Below are 18,975 nucleotides of genomic sequence, written 5' to 3' on the forward strand. Positions count from 1 at the left end.
AACATACAGCCTCTCAGGGAGAGACTGCTGAGTGACTGCTGCTCTCGCACTCGCTGCACTTCACCGCGGCCATTTAGACTCCACCGGTCTCTATCTCACGCACTGATGACAACGTCGGAGCGCTGACGTGTCTCCATGAGGACGTGGTCGTCGGTGTTGTCCATCTGCGGGACAAAAGCATTTTGGTAACAAATACTACTTATTCCCCACTGCATTTTTAAAGAACATACTCTACTTCTCTGACGGTTGTAGTCATAGCTGTAGCTTCTGATAAAAGCTGTCACTACAGGGGGTCTAATCTCAAAATCAGACTTTTTTGTGGGGGCAAAGGAATCAAGAACAAAACTCAGTTTGCACATACAGTAACATCACATTACAAATCTGCTGCCACTGAAATACTTGAGTTAAAGTACGTGTTAAATGGCTTACATCTATATTATGACACCTATTAGCATGTTTGTTTGATGGTGTGGTCTCAGGGTAATCAGGATCCAGAACCCTGCAAAGGAAATGTCCGCTCTGCTCATGAGGTTAGGGAGGAAAGACAATGCTAATGGTAGCAACAGACAGGAAGTTAGCTGACAGACAATATGAAAAGTTAGGGTTGGTCAGTTTACTGATTAATGCTCCAACATCTCTCTTGTGTGTAAGATTAAGAATTCTTTATTGGGAGAAATTGAATAAACTACCCATAAATATGTTTGTATTAACGTAAAATGACATTATAATAAATAATAATTGAGTATTTTTTAGCCTTAAAACAAAACTTTTACATGTACTTGGCGAGGGCCTTGCTTTACAGATGCCGCCATCTTGTGCCACCATGTTTCATAGCAGCTCACTGTGCAAAGGAGGACTGACTCCGCCCACATAAAGAGGAGGAGGAAACGGCGGTGAGTTGAGAAAGAGTGTTTATGTCATTATTTCTGACATAAGACGACCACCATAGTTCCCTGAAGTGCTTGAGAGGAGATGTATTGCAATATGCAGTCTCACCATTAGATGTCAGCAATTCTTACACGCGGAACCTGTAAAAAACTTAAGAGTTCCGTCAACTTTTAGCAATTTATGAAAAGACTTAAAACTCATCTTCTTAAATAGGAAAATTGAAGCCAGATTAGAATGAACTGGAAATTAACAAAACTTATTTTTCCTGCGTTTACATCTAGTTTTGTTTGGGAGACGGACACCTGTCTGTATTTAAAGTTAGGCTTAAAAGCATCCTAGTGAAACTTTGGAAACTTTGGAATATTACGTGACATTATCCTCCTTTTTTCTTTCTTTCTCCTCGTTCATGCTTGTCCTCCCTGTCTTCTCTCTCACTCACTCTGTCTTCATTCTTCTGGGCTTCAGGAACCAGATCCAGTTGTGAGTCTAGTATTATTATTATTATTATTATTATTATAATAATAAGTAGCAGGTGTAGTTTTGTCATTGTTTATTATGCTATGATTGAAATTGATATTAGTTTAAGCATCAGTTTTTTTCTCAAGAATTTATGCTACTGCTTGACACAACTGATTGAGAACTATTCTGACTAAAATGAATGCAACTGTTCCATATCTGCTCGTGGTCTCTCTCTTCTATCTCCACCTCACCTCTTTCCTTTGCCCTCCCCTCTTTTGTCCCCCACTTCTCCTCTGTCCCCATTTTTCCTTTCACCCCCAACCGGCCGAGGCAGATGGTTGCACATGGTTGAGCCTGGTTCTGCCAGAGATTTCTTCCTGTTTCGCTTGGAAATAAGTTGATTTTACTTTTCACTGCTATTTTAATTTTGGTGGTGGTGTCAACAGACCATTTGCCAAGCATGTGAGTTCTTTCACAGCTGGAGCTTAGGTCATCTTACTGGTGACAATTTGTTAATGGGGTGTTTTTTTGTGTGATGTGTTATGTGTGGAGCCTTGACAGAGTTAATAATAAAAATGATTTACAGTGAGTCGGAGGCATGAAATGGAAAACCATCTGAGCACAGGTCAGACAAGAGACCACTCGAATCACTGCGTACATGTAAGGGAATGTGAATTAAGCTGATTAAGCGACTGTACATGGAAAGGCTAGAGTGCTGGAGGCCGAGCATTTTCCTCATTACGATTGGAAATGTGGCAGAACTGAAACGTGCAGCAGTAAAAGCAAGTTAATAACTTTATGAGGATCCTTAGCGCTTTGTCCATATCATTAATGCTCTCCACAGTCAGAAGTGGCTTAAAGCAATAACCTGCCTGTCTACCCTTGTGGCTAACTTACATTGAAGGCTGCATGGCACAAATGAGGTGTTTTCCTCATCACATTAACTCACTCACAGTTTGATTTTGCCCAGTGCGAGCGGTGAGATCCCGATGGTTTTGTCTGGCTTTGGTCAGTAGTTCCCGTCAGTGTGACTGGGACAATATCAGTCATCACAGTTATCGACAGAATGAATCTTACAACTTTTAAATGTGACTAAATGAGTCACTTAATATTCCAATCACATGTATTATATAGAAAATAGACGGATTATGAGTAACATCTGTGTTATGTCTATTTCAGACTAGAATAGAATAAATGCAAATGCTCATATGTACTGTATGTCTAAATTATATAACTTAGATTAGAATAACATACACATTTTAATCTGACTAAAATTATTGCATATTGCCCAGTCATGTTTTCTTGACATGTTTTATAGATTAATGAAATGATCACTTGCATCAACATTACATTCACTACAGCTGAAGATGTTATAATCTGATTATGATTCAGAAAATGTTCGCATCGCTCTTATTGTCTCTTAAACTGATGATATACCAGCACTGCTGTCATAAGCAAGTGCTGGTTAGAGCTAATAAGCTCCATTTAGCATGCTAACATGTAAGCTAGCTAAATATGAATTTCTTTTATTTATGAATTTATTTATTTATTGGTGCCCAGATAATGAATCCTTATACATGTGGTGAGTCCTGACATTCAGTCTAACTCAACATACAGTCCTTGTGATTTTTTTTTTTTAATTTGCCTCAACTAACCCCTATAGACATGAATGGCAAAAGTGACGCCATTTTGACTAGTAAAAACTGAATTGCAGATATCTGTAACTGTAGTTTTGACTAGTAAGAATGACCTCGCAGATATCAGCAGTGAATATTCCATCTACCGATTAAATGGCTGCCACTCAAGTCAATAGTAAAAAAATTGCTAATTTTACCGTTAAAGGCAAGTGTTGTATTTGATTCGTATTAAGCTTGATGTCATACAATTTGTACTGTGTAATTGTTTTTGTTTTTTCATATTCCCAACTTTAGACCTCCCTTAACTTTTACTTCATAATCACTATCGCTGTAGTTTCTGACAGAATAACTACAGGCAAAACAGTTCCTCAAAGCCAAGGCATGGATGTAGTTAGAAAAAGCGTTTCTATGTATGTTTAAAAACAAGTGGTTTTCTTCCTGAAATACAACCTTGCAGTTAAAAACATGAGCTGCTGGTTATTAAAAGCGACATTTGTACATGTTCAGCAGCTGTGGTGGAGCTCAGACCCAAGCACACATGCAGGGAAAGGAGTACATTTAATTATTCCCCTCTCAGCAAACCGAGACAAAACCTTCCTGCTGCAATCCACTTGCCTCTCTTCATTGTCCTCCCTCTTTCTCCTGACCCACCCGTCTGGCCTTTACTCTGTCTCATGCTCTGTCAACATCATCTGCCGTGAAGCAGACGGACTCAAAAGCAGACCTTTTTACTTTCCTGCAGGTGGCTGATGTGGCTGAGGCAAGAGGCAATCCCTCTTCACTCGCTTCCCTCCTCCTTCTCCTTGTTCTCCTCCACTTCCACACCGCTGTGTTTCCTGCCAAGACCACATCCTTGTGATCCAAAGTAGAAAATGTTCAAAATGTTGCTTTGTATAAACAGTTAAGACTGTTTATGACCCATTTCTCTTTATGCGCGTGCAAATTTGAGCAGACATTTTAAGTGTTTGTCTGTCAACAACTATACAGTAAGTACAGTAACAGCTGTTGTATAAATAGGAAAAGGGCATTTATTTAACATATTTGCATATTTGACCCTCGAATGCCACATGTTAATATTGTGTACAGAAATTGTAATGGCTTCATCATTATAATCTCATTTTACAATACAATTAATACAATACAATGTTTTAGCTTATAATGGTGACAAAGTATTATTATTTTACACAGTATTTTCTAATGTCAGTACAAACATTCACTGTACAAATTGTTCGAAAGTACCTCTGTTTTACTTTTTTTGCTATTGTAATTAGCAACTACTTATTTATCATCAGATTTTACACTCAATATACACATGATCAGTGTGTAAAATGTGATTGATGTGTATCGAAATAATTAGCAGATTAAATACAAGACCAATATTGTGCTCATACAGTTTAATACTTTTTTACCTTTTGACTCTTGAAGCCAATTTCTTTTATTGTGCACTTTATTTACAAACTTCTCTTCAGGACTTAAAATATCAAGAGCACAAATTGACGTCCGGTGCTTGTAAATGTCTGCAAAACAATGTAGAAATAAAAATGCAAATCATAGTTCTCTAAACACCTACAATCACAGTTTTTGCTGTTACGAAAGCGAACAATAATCACTGCTCACAGGTCCTGTGGCCAGGCAAATTAAATGAGCAGTTTTAAAAATTTCTGAGCTCCTTGCTGTGTGGGAACATCCAGTAATGGCTCAGCATGTCAAACCATGTCAAGTGTTACAGTTCCCTTCCTGTTTCAGGGGAAAAAAATATCACCCCAGAGATGAATTAAAGCAAAAAAGGCTTGTCTTCAGACCCCTTCCTAAAATGATTAACCCTTCTAGAGAGTATTATTGAGTTCTGAGTGGTTGTGCTTTCTCATTGCCTGGAATTGTTCTTTTTCTGTTGTTGCCTTCATCAGTCTCTCTCTCCTCATTATATGAAAAGAAGGGGAAAATGTCTGAATAGAGGAGGGTGATTTTCCCACAGTCACTCAACACAGAAAAATACGCCATTGTGGCCAGGTTCCCATCCCAGTGCCCTGCTGCACAGTCCGCTGTGGTCTGAAGGACAGTGTTCTTATAATTGAGTGACCATTCTTTCTCCTGTCTGAAAAGTAAGTGATGGAGAATACAGTTAAATCTAACTACAAATCTCATATTGGAGTCACTCCAGTTTCCGCAGGTGTAGCCATTCTTACTTGACTGCAAATACGAATATATTTAGTCTACTAATATAACATTATATTTGTTTTATAGCACAATTATAATATGGCTCGGTGCACTCTCTGCTTTCAACGTTAAAAAAAGAGAGAAGCTTTAATGTCATGTTTAGCGGGAAACATGAACAATCTCAGAAGCAGTCCAGGTGCAAAATTAAAAATCAAAACAAAACTGAAAAAATAAATGAATTATAAGTAAAGAAGAATGATAAATCTGACATTAGATGGCAATGGCATAATTATACAGTGTTCACTGCAATTTAGCTGACACTACAGTTTACTGTTTAAAAACCATTTGTTAAATGTATACACTTATATTATTAAAAGTAAAGATTCATATTAACAATTTAACTGAATTTATTTTCTTTATGTACATATAGAAACACATGCACTAATCTGGTTTAAATAAAAAGACCCATGCTGAACAAAGTAATAAAAATAAAAGAATTTTGATAGTTGAGGTTCTGTTAAAGCTTTATTAATTTTCTGTCCCTCCATATTTATACTTCTACTCCGTCATATTTCAGGGGAAAATACTGAATCTTTTGCAAAAATCAGCAGTTAACAAATTACATGAGACATTAATCAGGCATGATGCTTCACAGGTGGGCAAGTGAAAGTAAAATGATTTTCAGAAAAAGTATTGCTGATATTTGAAAATAATTTGACTTTTTAAAATACACAATTTTATTAACTTATAATTAAGCTTTCCAAATACCCACTCATATAATCACGAAAATAATCTGAATTTAAGTAGAAAAACGAATTGAATTGAACTTAATGATAACTAATTAACAACTTAATTTCTCAAACCAAAAGAATAGAATTACAAAAATACATGTAATCTCAAATAAGAGTAGATTTGTTTTATTCCATTTAATAACTAAATAAACATTTTAACATCTAATGTGATTAAGTTTTGCTCTGCAAAACTGTGAGGTACACTTAGAATATTTTTTTATTTGACTATTAATCAATCAGTAATTAAAATTTAATAATATATCGGCATATATACTTACAGGTGATTTTATATCTATTATAACAAACATAGAATATGTGTGTACTTGTACACTTTACAGTGCTATATTGTGCTCAAGTAATGATGTTTCTGTTATTCAATCCTGACACACACTGCTGCCTTCGAGTGCACGCGGACGGTCCCTATTTCATCCACTGCGCATGCGCCTCTGCTTCATCCTGACCAATCAGCGCGTCTTTTTTCTGTAAACGTTGAACAGCAATGGCGGACACGTTAATGAAGGCGAGTGGAGACGGCTCTTCACCTGGTCCTCTTCGTGAATCCGGGGAAATGTCTAGCTCCACGGACTGCCTGCGTTTGTTACTGAAGCTCCTCGCAGACTTCGGGAACGAGGTTGGTTTGACGCTGTTTGAACCGTGTTTCTCCGCAGCGACTGTTCTGTTTATCGCGCGCGTACGTAACTAGCGGTAAGCTAATGTTTTTAGCAACCGGGCGCGTTAGCAGAGCTGCTAGGTTAGCTGGCTCCGCCGTTCATTCATTGCTACTCGACATTCAAGCAGGCGGGTTTTATCACAGTTGAGCTGCAGAAAAGAAACGACCATAACGTTTATTTAAGTTAAAAATAATATGGATTCGATGCCTCCTTTTTAACGTCATCCAACCAGGAGCAGTTAATTAATGTTTGTTCTTTTTGTCACACGATCTCCTGCAAACCACTGCCTTTTAAGGCAAGAACAAAAGTGCACACATTAATAGAAAAACATCACTACTCGGCTGGCCGTCTATACAGCCAGCAAAATCATTGGAATACCACCGAAGAGGATTAGAGCCAAATGTGAAAAAAATAAAAAAGCCAAGATTAAAGTCAGAATTTACACAAAAGAAACAGACCTTCACAATTGAAAAAAGTCAGAGTTCTGACTAAATAATACAGCAGCTATCTGTCAGAAATCTGGAAAACACAATCATTCCGATTTTCCGATTTTTATAAGGTTAATCCTCCACTTCTTTCTTATTTAAACAAATGAACATATTTTTGTTCCCACAAACCTTTACCGAAATTCCGTTTAGTGAAATAAAACTTTTTTTTTTCCACGCTAGAGGTGATTTGACAAAGGTATTACTGTTCTCGGTTGGAGGAAAAACTATTCCAACACAAAAATAAGTCTGCATCATACATCTGTCACCAGCTGCTCTGATTTCTAAACTTCTGTGTCAAACATTGAAAATCCCATAATGTTCAACTTCTCCAGACATATTTACCAAAATTACACTGTATCTAGTTATAAGTCTTATTATAGTTGCATTACACCACCTCTGTACCATTAGTGCATTCATATTAAAATGTTGTATGGTAAGAACAATATAATCAATTTTGTACATAACCCCCGTTTCTAACTGTAAAACTAAACCAAAAATACAACACACACATCTAAACTAAATCAACCTCTGTAAAATGAAATGTGTTAATAATAAATAAACATGTGTAATACGAAAATAGGGACCACCTCCTGCATCACCACTAACATCAAATTATACCATATGTTTAAAAAATAAACAAACAAAAGCTAAGACTAAATATTACCAAATTATTTTGTTCTCTAAGAAGGTGGATTAAGAAAAATGTTATGTTATGTTAATGTTCTGTGTTCCATGTTGTTTCTGATCAGCACCTCATGAACCAAAGATATTTAATGTGTACTACCAGGAACAGGAAAAATGCTATTATTGTTTAAAGAGGCTGGTGCTAGCAATCGATTCCCACCTTTTAAGCAGTCTATTTTTATTTTTCAGGTCATCAACCAAGTACTTTGCAACTACTTTGACAAATGTGCACATTATCCTACCAGCTTGTTAGTCCATGTTACACTCTGAATCATGTCACTTCACCTTCTTTATGTTTTTTTTTTCCAATGAAGCTCAAATTAGGTGATGGTGCTTTGAGAATAGAAGTCAACACTGGTGCAGTGAATCCTCCGTCTTCAGCTGCTAATGTGTACAGATGTTTGCAGGAACATATCAATAAATTACAGGTAATGGAGCCTCACTATTTTTTTTTTTTACATTTTAATGTTGGTTATATGGCATGTTAATATGTTTTAAAAATATAATTTTGGAGACTATTATTTTGTTATTATAATAATAAATTATTATTATTATTATGATAACATGTGAGCTGAGAACAAGGGTCCATCCTTCATAAAATATTGTTTGACACAACCAATTATATTATATTTAGGCCGTTTCAGAAAGCTTGAAGACACTCGTGGATGCTGATAGTCGACAGTCATCTACAAGATACAACACTTCAGACGATGCGGCCACCTCATCTGCGCTCAAAGAGCAGACGGCGCCTCTGTCGGATCACCATCCTGCCTGTTTAGAGGCTACAGAAAGCCAGGCGTCGGCTGATGACGTCATGGTTCAGATCAGAGCCGGGAAGTCAGAGGTAGGTCTCGGATCTGTCAACTGATCTGTCAGCTGTTCTTGAAGCAACATTTTTAGTGCTCTCTTTACTCGCCGTCAAGCAAATGAATAATCATAAGTAATTGGTCCGGAGGATGTGCACATGACGTGCAGCAGTGGAGCTCACGCTTGATGGGAGACCTGACAAGCTGAGATCGGCAGAGAGGAAGGGGTCCTTTAGTGCTGTGGTCGGGTAGAACAGACCACATTGCTGGAGCACTTTGAGAGAGGGCCAGGTCCTTGATGAATTATGAAGTGGATGCTCATTACTCTGAGATTGCATGTGGATGAAGGACAAGAGGCCCCATTCTGTTGTGCATTTATTTTGGTAGCCAAGCAAACAGTATTCATATTCCATCATGTGATGAATGCGAGCAATTCAACTTTTTTTGGCTACCTGGAATCATTGCTTACCACATTTTTCATTCCGTGTAATGTAAATTGCTACATGCGTTTGATAGTTGTTAACACTAAGTAGGCAAGAATCACACACATACACACAACTCATTGCATTCTTGACACCTATCAGTTCATTGTGTCTTATTATCTGTGTTGTCTCTCCACTGTGACCCTCAGATTGAGCGAAGAATATCTGCATTTATGGAACGCAAGCAGATGGAGATCAATGAAAACAATGTGCGCGAGTTTTGCAACGTGATCGACTGCAATCAGGGTGAGAATGGGAGAGAGGTTGGGGGCGGGGTGGAGAGGGAGCCTGCAAACAGATTGCCAATGTTTGGGAGAGAGCTGATTTCCACAGGCGAGAGGTCAGGCTGAACTGCTCCAAGAGTGGGGCTGAAGTAGGTAACACACTCGGCCTCAAAATACAACCAGCTCAGGCGAAAAAAACATCAGACACAGGGCCTCCTTTTCTAATTCAAAGCCTGTGCAAAGACACCTGAAATCAGGACGCGCTAATGGTGATAGCATTTGAGAGGACAAATATTCTTTTTAAAGGATATATTTTTTTTATTTATATCTTTATGTGGCATTCTACTGACACAGTGAATGTGCTTTCCTTGTGCAGAAAACAGCTGTGCCAGAACGGATGCAGTGTTCACTCCATATCCAGGTTTTAAAAGTCACGTGAAAGGTAAACTATCAGCTTTTGATTAAAATGAAGAAGTTTAATTTGAATTTATTTTTAAATTACACACTTTTATAAAAGCTATTGATTCAAAAGCTTCTTGTTAAAAATGGCTTAATAAGTAATTCTTCTTTTTAATTCTTGGGACTTGCTGCTAGAAGTGTTATAAAATGTCTGATCGATTGCAATTGAAAGCTAATCAGTAATGGAGCGAAAGACTGTATTATGTAGTCAACTAGTCATTGGTCACTGGGTGAATGTTATGTTCTTTGACTGGTTAGTTACACGGGTGGTGAACACTTACGGGCCCCAGACTCGTGGTGGGGGAGGCCAAGGAGAGGCTGGGGAGCAACACAGGGGACCGTCGACCAGACACTGCGGAAATGCAGCAATAGAGGAACGACTTCACAACATCGAGACTCACCTGAAACTCCCAACAGGTCAGAGAAGGACAAACTCGCCTCACAGTTTTAATCTGTCTCGGTCTGAATTGTTCTGGTGCAACGCTCCGACGTGTGGATTTACAGTCAAACGGAATTGCTCAATGTTTTATTCAAATGTATAGAAAATGCAATTATGAAGTCATGTGTTTGTTCTATGTTTCGATGACATCTCCCATTTCTGGAGCATCATTTTGTACTGTTAAGTTTAATACGCCCACTGTCCACATAAAGTCAAACGCTGCTCATGATTTCTCTGCAAGTGGCGTCCTTTGAAAATGAATAGATAAAGTTGACAAATGTTGTCCGTGCAACTTCCTCCCGCGACCTGGCGCCGTCCGAATTCTTCTGTTTCCCAAACTGAAGTCCAACTTGTGTGGTCGGCATTTTCAGAGTGATTATCAATGCTTTTGAGGAGTTTGTGAAGTTTGAGAGTTTGATGAATAAGGCATCCGATACACTTTTGAAGTAAAAAAACTACATTTATCATATATTTATACACATAAACAATGTGACCAGACTATGCTCCTGCTTTCTTTTATGCACATTAACATTCATTACTTGTGGTGTCCGCCCTACATTTGTTGAATTTGCTCTGTAAAAGTACACAGACTCTTCAACAAGCGTTTCTTTTCTCAGCGGGTCCAGTCCCACTGAGTGTGTACCAGAGGCTGAAGAAGCTGGAGGATCGTATCCTGGAGTTGGAAGGGCTTTCACCCGAGTACTTTGAGTCCACAGTGAGTCGTCTGCCTTTTTTTAAAACAGCTAAACACACAATAACAACACATCGCGTGATCGTTTTTACAACCTTTAATCTGGAGCTGCAAAATCTGACTAATACATTCAAGACAATATCACATATAAAGTTTTTCATCCAGATGTTCAGTATTTAAAAAAAAAAAAAGTTCTTTTTTTTTCTTCCTCAAAAGCGACAAAGAGCCACTGCAGAAGGGCCGATGAGCCACATGAGGCTCTAGAGCCGCAGGTTGCAGACCCCCGTGTTAGGTGTTTAGTCATCAGAAATGAGGTCAAATGGAAAATAAAGGTAGATACTGTATCTCTGGTTTTTAAAAGCACTTCATGCGTTTTTTGAAAAACTAAATTAGTGAGTGCTGGCTAAATTAGCCTGCAGTTGTCAGAGAGTGAGTCACACTATATTGGGGAGAAGCTTCCCGTCAGTTGCTGCCTTTGTGTACAGTGCTGAGATTGGCATATGAAATACTGTGGGGCGGGAACCGACTTATGATAAAAACAACTGCCTGAGTGGAGTTTGTGTGTGATGCTAACAGTTTCCCCCCGATACTTCATCATGTTTCCTTACTCCTTACTACTTTACTTGAAATCAGAAATACCGCACGTTTGGCTACATTTACTTTTAACATTTAGGTCACTGCACTTGAGATGTGATGACTTTTCTCGGCGCAGTGCTTTTTAGAGAAGCGCGGGCTCATAGAGTCATTTATTGGACTTCATATTCAACCCCGCAGACTTGAGGAGACACACACACACACACACAGACTCTAATTTCCCATCTTGAAGGAGTGTGTCCAGTGTGTGTTTAGTTATCTGAGTAAGTGTGCTTGAGATACTGCATGTCTCTTCACACTGGTATTTCTCAGCGCTGCATGCTGCTTCTGTGAGCGCGCCGCTTTCCGTCTTCCTTTGACTCCCCGCGTGTTTGTGCTCGCGCCGCAAAGGATGTTGAATGTCTCTGAATAAACTGATGGGCTCTTTTATATTCGGGAGTACCACTTTTTTTCTCCTGTGAAATCTGCAAAGTACTGTAGCTTGTTGTTCGGAGAGGAGACGCAGCAAAGCAGGCCACCAACATTGAGTTTAATGACTTTTTAGAGTTGTCAAGCTGAGGATTGTAACACGGTCAGGTAAATCTGTGGCAACCGGTCGTGACATCACCCATAGGAATGTAGACTCTTGGTTTTGAAGCCTCAGTGTTGGCGGTTTGCCCGGTGCCATGTTAGTGTTTTGCTGAAAAATAATTCATAGAGCACCAGTTTGCTCACGCCACCGTGTTGGCAGGAAAAAGCTCCCCGTGCCAGTTTCAAGCTGTAAGAGTTCCCTGTGCACCTTAAACCCATGAAGATTGGCCATATGTCACAGAATATATCTCATCTTAGAATATTCCTGGGTGAAAAGTGGGCATTATTCCAAACCAGCAGTGCTACGTCTTCAACTTTCTGATAAACTTAAACTCATTCTGCTCCAATTCGTGGCCTATTTCAAGCCTATTTCTCACTTGTGCACCATTTTTTTGGACGAATTTTAGCTTATCGTGCAGTATACATGCGATTTAGTCGCACAGTTTGCGCTGGAGGTTTACAAAACGATTGGGGGAAAAAATCGCACAGTGTGTGCCCAGCTTTACTCGTCGAGTCAATTAGTGTTGGCCCGTGTAACGATGCTGAATATGGCATTAAGATTCACAGCTTCCTCGTCAGCAGTAAAGGGGAAACAATCGTGCCCCCTCCCCATTTGTCTAATTAGGTCAACGACTAAATGCTCTGACTACATGTTCAGTACCTTGATTTGACCTGTTCAAAGCTTCTCATTCTACATAATGCTTCTTTTTCCGAACGATCTCCGACATATTTATTATTAAGTGGCTACAGGGGGGAAAAACCTCTTATGTGTGTTTTTTTCTTAATGCTTCCTTAAAGTTGTTTTAATAGTTTTTGCCTATACCTGTAAACAATGGCACAGATATAGTAGCAAATATAGTGTTATTTGTTGAGGTTATAATCTTCTCAAATCTCCTTTCTAAAGCTGTGTATTTCACGATGTCTGTATCGGGAAATGCCGAGTTGTAGTTTTACAGAATATCTTTCCATTAACTAGCGCCTGAGTCTCTGAGTGAATTCTTTTTCAGTCCTTGGAGCAAAGTAAGAAGAGTGAACAACGTAGCACGGTATGTTTTTCAAAGGTCGCGGTGGTTTGGAAATTGCACTAATGAAAAAGGTCTAATGCGACCTTGTGTGTGTGTGCGCTTCTTTTTTTTCCATAGAGTCACCTGCACAAGCGACCAAAACCATCTCCCGCTCAGGTTTGCAGCTCGTTTTGTCTTCTTTCATCACACATTGTGAGGGGAAGGTTAACTTGTTTTGGTCATTTGATCAGATTTTCTTTTCCTTTTCCTTCCCTTGTCCTTCAGGACTGCAGTCTGACGGAGCTGGATGAGAAGATCAATGCGGTGAAAGCAGCGCTGCTGAAAAGGGTGAATGGATTTGGTCCTGGATATGGAACAGATTCTCAACTATAATTAACACAAATCAATGCTCCAAACACACGACATTTGGTAATATGTTCCCTGTATTTCTTTTGTACTATGAGACCCATCAAAAAACTTTATCTTGTGGCCCGTACACACACGCAGAGTACATTTTGTAGTTAAATGAATTGTAAATAAAGGTGTTTTTTCATTCCTCAACGTAAACACAGACTTGTAATTAAATCATGAGTTAACTGTTAAACGTAGCGCTCGTGTCGTCGGTCAAATAAAATAATAAACCAGTTCTTTTTATCCAGAATGCTAACATTAGAAGGTTTTTTTTTTCAACCTCATCGTCAAGTCCTTTCAAAGAGCTTTAATCTGCATTTATGAAATACTAACGTTGTTTAATGTGAATAACACTTAAAGGAACAGGAAATACATTTGACATAGATTTAGATGGTGCGGATGATGGCGTAATCCTGGCTTTGTGTGTGTGTGCGTGCGTGCACGTGTCCTATCCATCTGCCTGACCGCTGTGTGATGGTGATCACCTCTAATGGTTGTCATTATCACAAATGACCTGATTACTGCATCTCTGTTTGAAAAACACATCAGAGACCCAACAAACCAGCATTAAATGGGACACCGCAGTGTTTGACACAGACGTGCTTATGAGAGTTTGAAGCTTTAACTCGCCAATAACCACACGAGTCAACAAGGGCTGAGAATGCAGTGAATGGTCATTTATATAAAAGAGGTTGTTTTTTGTATGTATAGATTGGGACTTGGGACGTTGCATTGACGTCCATTCAAACAAAGCCGTATCCCTCATTTAAAACCAAACCCTAACTTTAACTTAAACACAATTCAAATTGCATTCCTAAACTGCAGCAGGTCCTCAGAAATGAGCCTTCTGCCTCATTAGGGCCAGGTTTTGGTCTCCGTGAGGACTGCTGGTCCTGAGAATATACAAATTGACATTTGTGTACTTGAGTTCAAAGGTAAAGCCGAGTTGTTGCGACACCAAATCACAATGTAAATTATGACAACAGCAAATTTGTGCATATTAATTCACTGTCTATTTGTACTGTCATTTCTATAGGACCTAATGCAGATGTATGGGCTTGATACATTCATCAGAACTTGAGTTTTTTGCACATGTTTTGTTATGCATTGTGTAAAAGACTCTGAAAATAAGCATTAAATATAACAACTGCTATCTATAGTCCTTAATTTGAGTCGAATTTAATACAAGAATACAATTCCCCTTTAGTAAACAACAAAATAAAAGCACCAGTGTGCGTTAGGTGAAGGTACTTGATAGAATAAAACACAATGTGGAATTTCTGAGTAAACGTTTCAACAGGTGTGACGAGCAGAAACTTTCTCACGTCGCTCCCTGGAAGTGAACTGTAACTCCCCTTCCCCTTTCTCTGCGTTTGCTCTTTGTGCGTCGTGTCAAGATTTATTTCAGAGTTGAGTGATGGAGTGATCGGAATACAACAGAGGACGCTGCATTGTGGTTCTTTTTCTTTCTTTTTTTTTAAAAAGATATTTCATTCTTAACGGGGAAATTGGGATTTTTTTTTTTTTTTTTTAGCTTTCACTCCCTCTTTCAGGTGTACCCCACTTGTTTGGCTCTGTTCGTCTCTTGCTCACAGACTGGAACCAACAAGGGGCCACAATGCTCTGGGAAGGGGAGCACTTCAGCTGTGGACATGTGGATGTGTGTGTGTTGGGGTTGGGTTTGCAGTGGGGGGGGTGGGTGGTTGGGTTTTTCATTGTTCCCCCGGAGCTTTTGTCTCAGACACAGTCCCCTTATGAGGGTTAATGAGGACAAATTGGTCTGAGTGTAACAAATGGATTATGGAGTCGAACAAAGAGCTGTATTTTGGTGGGATCCACCCATCATATGTCCACTGAGCCGAGCGCGATGGCTCACTAAATATCTCTTTATCATCATCCAGTCCGCGTCATTAAGTGAGTGTGCATCATGCGGGAAGCCTCTTTACTGCGAATTTCACCGCAATGCAAAGTTTATACCACAATCCAGCCATAAAGTGACCCCGTCTTTCCCCCCAGTGCTTGTGTCAAGAATATAAAGTCAGTAGGTCACCATTAGTGTCAGTGGTTCGTTGCTTTAAGGTTAGTTGGGCGTAGTGTAGCCTTTCAAATGAACAAAGAGCCACTTCCTCTTTGACTCTGTGTAATTCCTGCCTGTCAATCACTCCTCCCTCTGCCTGATTTCTTAGTAATATCCTTGGGAACCTCGGTAAGCAAAAAGACCCAGAGGTGTTCCTTGTGCTCTGTGGGTCCAGTTGTATTTTGTTGGTCGGGTCGGAGGAGAGGATTCATATCCATTCATATCTCAAACTCTTAATGGGCTCCAAACCCTCCAAAAAGAAAGCTCTTTCCTGTGACTCGTCAGCTCCAGTCTTTATTCATCTGTGGCTCCGTGTCAAAAAAGACTGTTGCTCGTTTGTGCCCCGAACAATGAGGAACAAGGCTGAATCTCTAGCCGGGAACAAAAGACAGAAAACAGGCTTTTCACTCTGCAGAACATTAGATTCTGACACATTTTGCCATGGTAGTCCCCCCACCGCACACACACACACACACACACGCACACACCCCTCCCTCCACCTCCTCCCCATCCTGAGTGCAGTGGCTCTGGTCTTTTAAAGAGACCACCTGTTGGCAACAAGCCTGTTCTTCATTACAGACAGTCCTATTATCACAGGGTGAGGAGCGCCACAGGCTAACTTTTTAAAGTTAACCCTGCTGCAGTTTCCAAAGTCGGTCGCGGAGGGAACTCGGATGACGTTAGTTCGCGCAGGAAAATCCATTACTGCCCGTAATTTTGTATCTTGTTCCCAAATCAGGGCTTTTGTCGCCGTGAGAGGGAAGTGCTTCATTCATGCCCTTGTCAGTCACGAATGTCACAAATAAAGAGACTGAGGACACAGGCTGCTTGAATGTTCTATAAGATTCGGGGGCCAATTTTGTATGCATTGTTTGGGGGAAACCCAAAAGTTCTTACTGTTAAGTTGTCGATGGTGGTCTCGTGTTTTTCACGCCGGCATTGTGAAGTTTTGTGGGTTGTTGTTTTCTTTTTTGTTTTTTTTGTATTTGTCCTCTGGAAGCAAATCTGAGCAATTTTCAGCACACTAAACATTAACATAACTGCAGCATGATAATGCTTTTCGCAACAGTGTGAAAAATAAATAATACTGTAGGTGGCGAGATGAAGCAATCAAGTGCATACTCTGGATTTGAATTGGACAAACACAGGAGCCACAAGTGGTTGCGTTATTGTTTTATTTATTTTTTCCATTTGATTGTGTGGAGATTTTAAAGATTACATATATATATATATATATATATATATATGTATATATTAATATATAGTTTCCTTTTTAAAAGTCCATACAAACTCACCCCTGAAATTCTGATTTCTTTTCACTGCTTTAAATTTGCTCTCCCTCCATTAAAGCTGTATGAATTAAACGCGCTGCACCTTTTTTATATCGGGACAGATGGGACACGGAGGCAGTAATGTGAGACAGGTCAGCGTATGGCGGAAAACGCGTAAAAAAACCCACCTGTTGTTCAGCAGTTTTGATTGGATAAACGCCTCGTATAACCCCACCCACCCTGCCCGTCTCCTCCCCTCCCCGTGTACGCACACAACCGCTCCCTCAGTCGGGTCTGATAGTATTGTCTGACAGACCCGATTTAATACATAGTACACAGCATTGCAAACTATTTGTTTACAATAGCAGAATGATAACGTTTAAAAAATGAACGTGCTGCAGCTTTAAAGTCATTGGGGTTGTGGTCAAAACACTTCAGTCGTCCATAGATGAAAGTATTCCTGTTTTCTAAAGTAACTACAGAGCAGGTCTCAGGTCGTGGGTTCCAATGGGTACGAAAGATGAGTGACAGTGAGAAAGTGTGAGTGAATGGGTGAGTGAATGGGTGAATAGCAGAGTTAGTGTAAAGCGGCTTCCAGTGGTCATCAAGACTAGGAAAGTGCCATATAAACACAGGACAGGGCGAATTCTCTGACATTAAAACGGGCAAAATGCCTCTGCCGCTCTCATACCATCACTGTCGCAGTACAGTTCCACTTGTTTCACCCACCGAAAAGAAGGGGTACACATGTGAACCCCCACAAAACAGATATCACAAGAGAGGATCCCCCTGCAGCCCACAGGCTTCAGTAAGAGGCTGTCAGCTGCTCTCTGTGGCCCTGCTGCAACGGTCCCCAGGCTCTCCGGAGTTAAATGTGCCTGCGGTATTGCCAGGAGGCAGCAGCGGGAGCTGAATTCAGGCAATTACAATCAAGTCAGGGCATAGTTAGTGCGTGGGCTCTGGCAGCACCTGAGCTGGATGCTGATGAGACACTTAGCCCCAAACCCTAGTGCATTGGCCCAGGCGCTGCACAGATCAAGACCTCCCCCCTCCCCCTCGCTCTCTCCCCGTCTCTGCCTCCCTCTTCCCACAGCAGCCGACCCCCTACTGGACACTTCTACTTCCCTTCACCTCATTTAGGCCTCTAGTGCTCTCTCACCTTCCCTCTCTCTCTCTCTCTCTCTTACTGGCCCTCACATTGCAATACTTCTGCTTTATATAGGTGGTGTGGAGTACGGCACTCAATCACTCTTCATTCATTCACACTGTACAATAATAGACAACTTCTCGGATATTGTCCTTCAAGCACCTGTGCATAGCAGAGTTTCCAGCATCATGGGCTGTCTCATGCCAAGTTCTTGAGAACTATGTGAGGAGTTATTTCTCTTGAAGGAGCAAGGGGGGAAAAAAAAAAAAACAACTGCCCCTGAGTTTCGATGCTCATCGGCGTCGGCACCTTCAGAGGAGGCTTCGTGGTCTCTCTGCGGAGTCATCACTGATGGTTGCCTAACTCGGGCGAGGGTTCCGCTGAGCGTGTGACACATCTCATCCACTATTTCAAAGATTTAGTAACGGGGAAAATGCCCTTTTCTGACGAAAAGCAGAACGTTGGGAGGCAAAAGTGTCCGTGTCACCACAGAAGAATGGTGTTGATGTAGCAAGCAAACATAGAGAGAACATCCTCTCGCTCATTTTCCGGACACTTTTGCTCATTTTCTCCAGTACCATGCGACATACAGGCCCTCTTTCATTCACTGGAACTCTTTCCGTTGCCCTAATTTGTATCTGACGTTTATCTATACACCACATCTCCCTAAATCTGCGTTTCCATTCAGGTGTTCCTATGTGCAAATAGAAAATGGGCAGGTAGGCGTAGAGGGTCCCCCCCATTCTTGTTGAGGCAGAGTGGTCGGGGTGAAGTGTTGGGGCTAACCAGCCCTTCAAACAAAGAGCGACTCGCTTCAAAGAGCGGCCTATGAGATTTCTCTCATGGCGTCTCATGTACACGCCATAAACTGGGCGATGTCTATAGCCCTCACGGTGGTTTCCGTTGCTGTTATTTGCATTGATACAGCACTTTTCTTATTTATTTATTTAGTTATTTCGGTCATGACATTTAGATCACTCATCACATAACAGCGCAGTTCACACAGTATACATAACCGAAAGGGA

The 18,975-nt window shown here is 40.4% G+C and overlaps 1 protein-coding gene across 2 annotated transcripts; it reads left to right on the forward strand.

Moving 5' to 3' along the window:
* The first annotated feature begins 6,412 nt into the window (after nt 1-6,412).
* Nucleotides 6,413-13,615, forward strand: LOC122782407 (MAP3K12 binding inhibitory protein 1). 2 transcript variants are annotated; one of them, XM_044046718.1, is made up of 10 exons: nt 6,413-6,563; nt 8,090-8,203; nt 8,410-8,619; nt 9,213-9,309; nt 9,664-9,729; nt 10,005-10,163; nt 10,803-10,900; nt 13,048-13,086; nt 13,183-13,221; nt 13,330-13,615. In XM_044046718.1, exons 1-10 carry the CDS (start codon nt 6,432-6,434, stop codon nt 13,435-13,437), a joined length of 1,062 nt encoding a protein of 353 aa, XP_043902653.1. In that variant the 5' UTR covers nt 6,413-6,431; the 3' UTR covers nt 13,438-13,615. The 2 variants fall into 2 exon arrangements, with proteins under 2 accessions (XP_043902653.1, XP_043902654.1); XM_044046719.1 differs by lacking the exon at nt 13,048-13,086.
* Nucleotides 13,616-18,975: the final 5,360 nt, after the last annotated feature.

The sequence above is a fragment of the Solea senegalensis genome, linkage group LG16 (genome assembly GCF_019176455.1).
Source record: "Solea senegalensis isolate Sse05_10M linkage group LG16, IFAPA_SoseM_1, whole genome shotgun sequence".
In the NCBI taxonomy this organism is placed as follows: Eukaryota; Metazoa; Chordata; class Actinopteri; order Pleuronectiformes; family Soleidae; genus Solea; species Solea senegalensis.

Coding starts and splice junctions, on each gene's coding strand:
- LOC122782407 (XM_044046718.1), top strand. CDS start 6,432: ATGGCGGACACGTTAATGAAGGCGAGTGGAGACGGCTCTTCACCTGGT. Junction 6,564..8,089: donor TCGCAGACTTCGGGAACGAG/GTTGGTTTGACG, acceptor TTTCCAATGAAG/CTCAAATTAGGTGATGGTGC. Junction 13,222..13,329: donor CAAAACCATCTCCCGCTCAG/GTTTGCAGCTCG, acceptor CTTGTCCTTCAG/GACTGCAGTCTGACGGAGCT.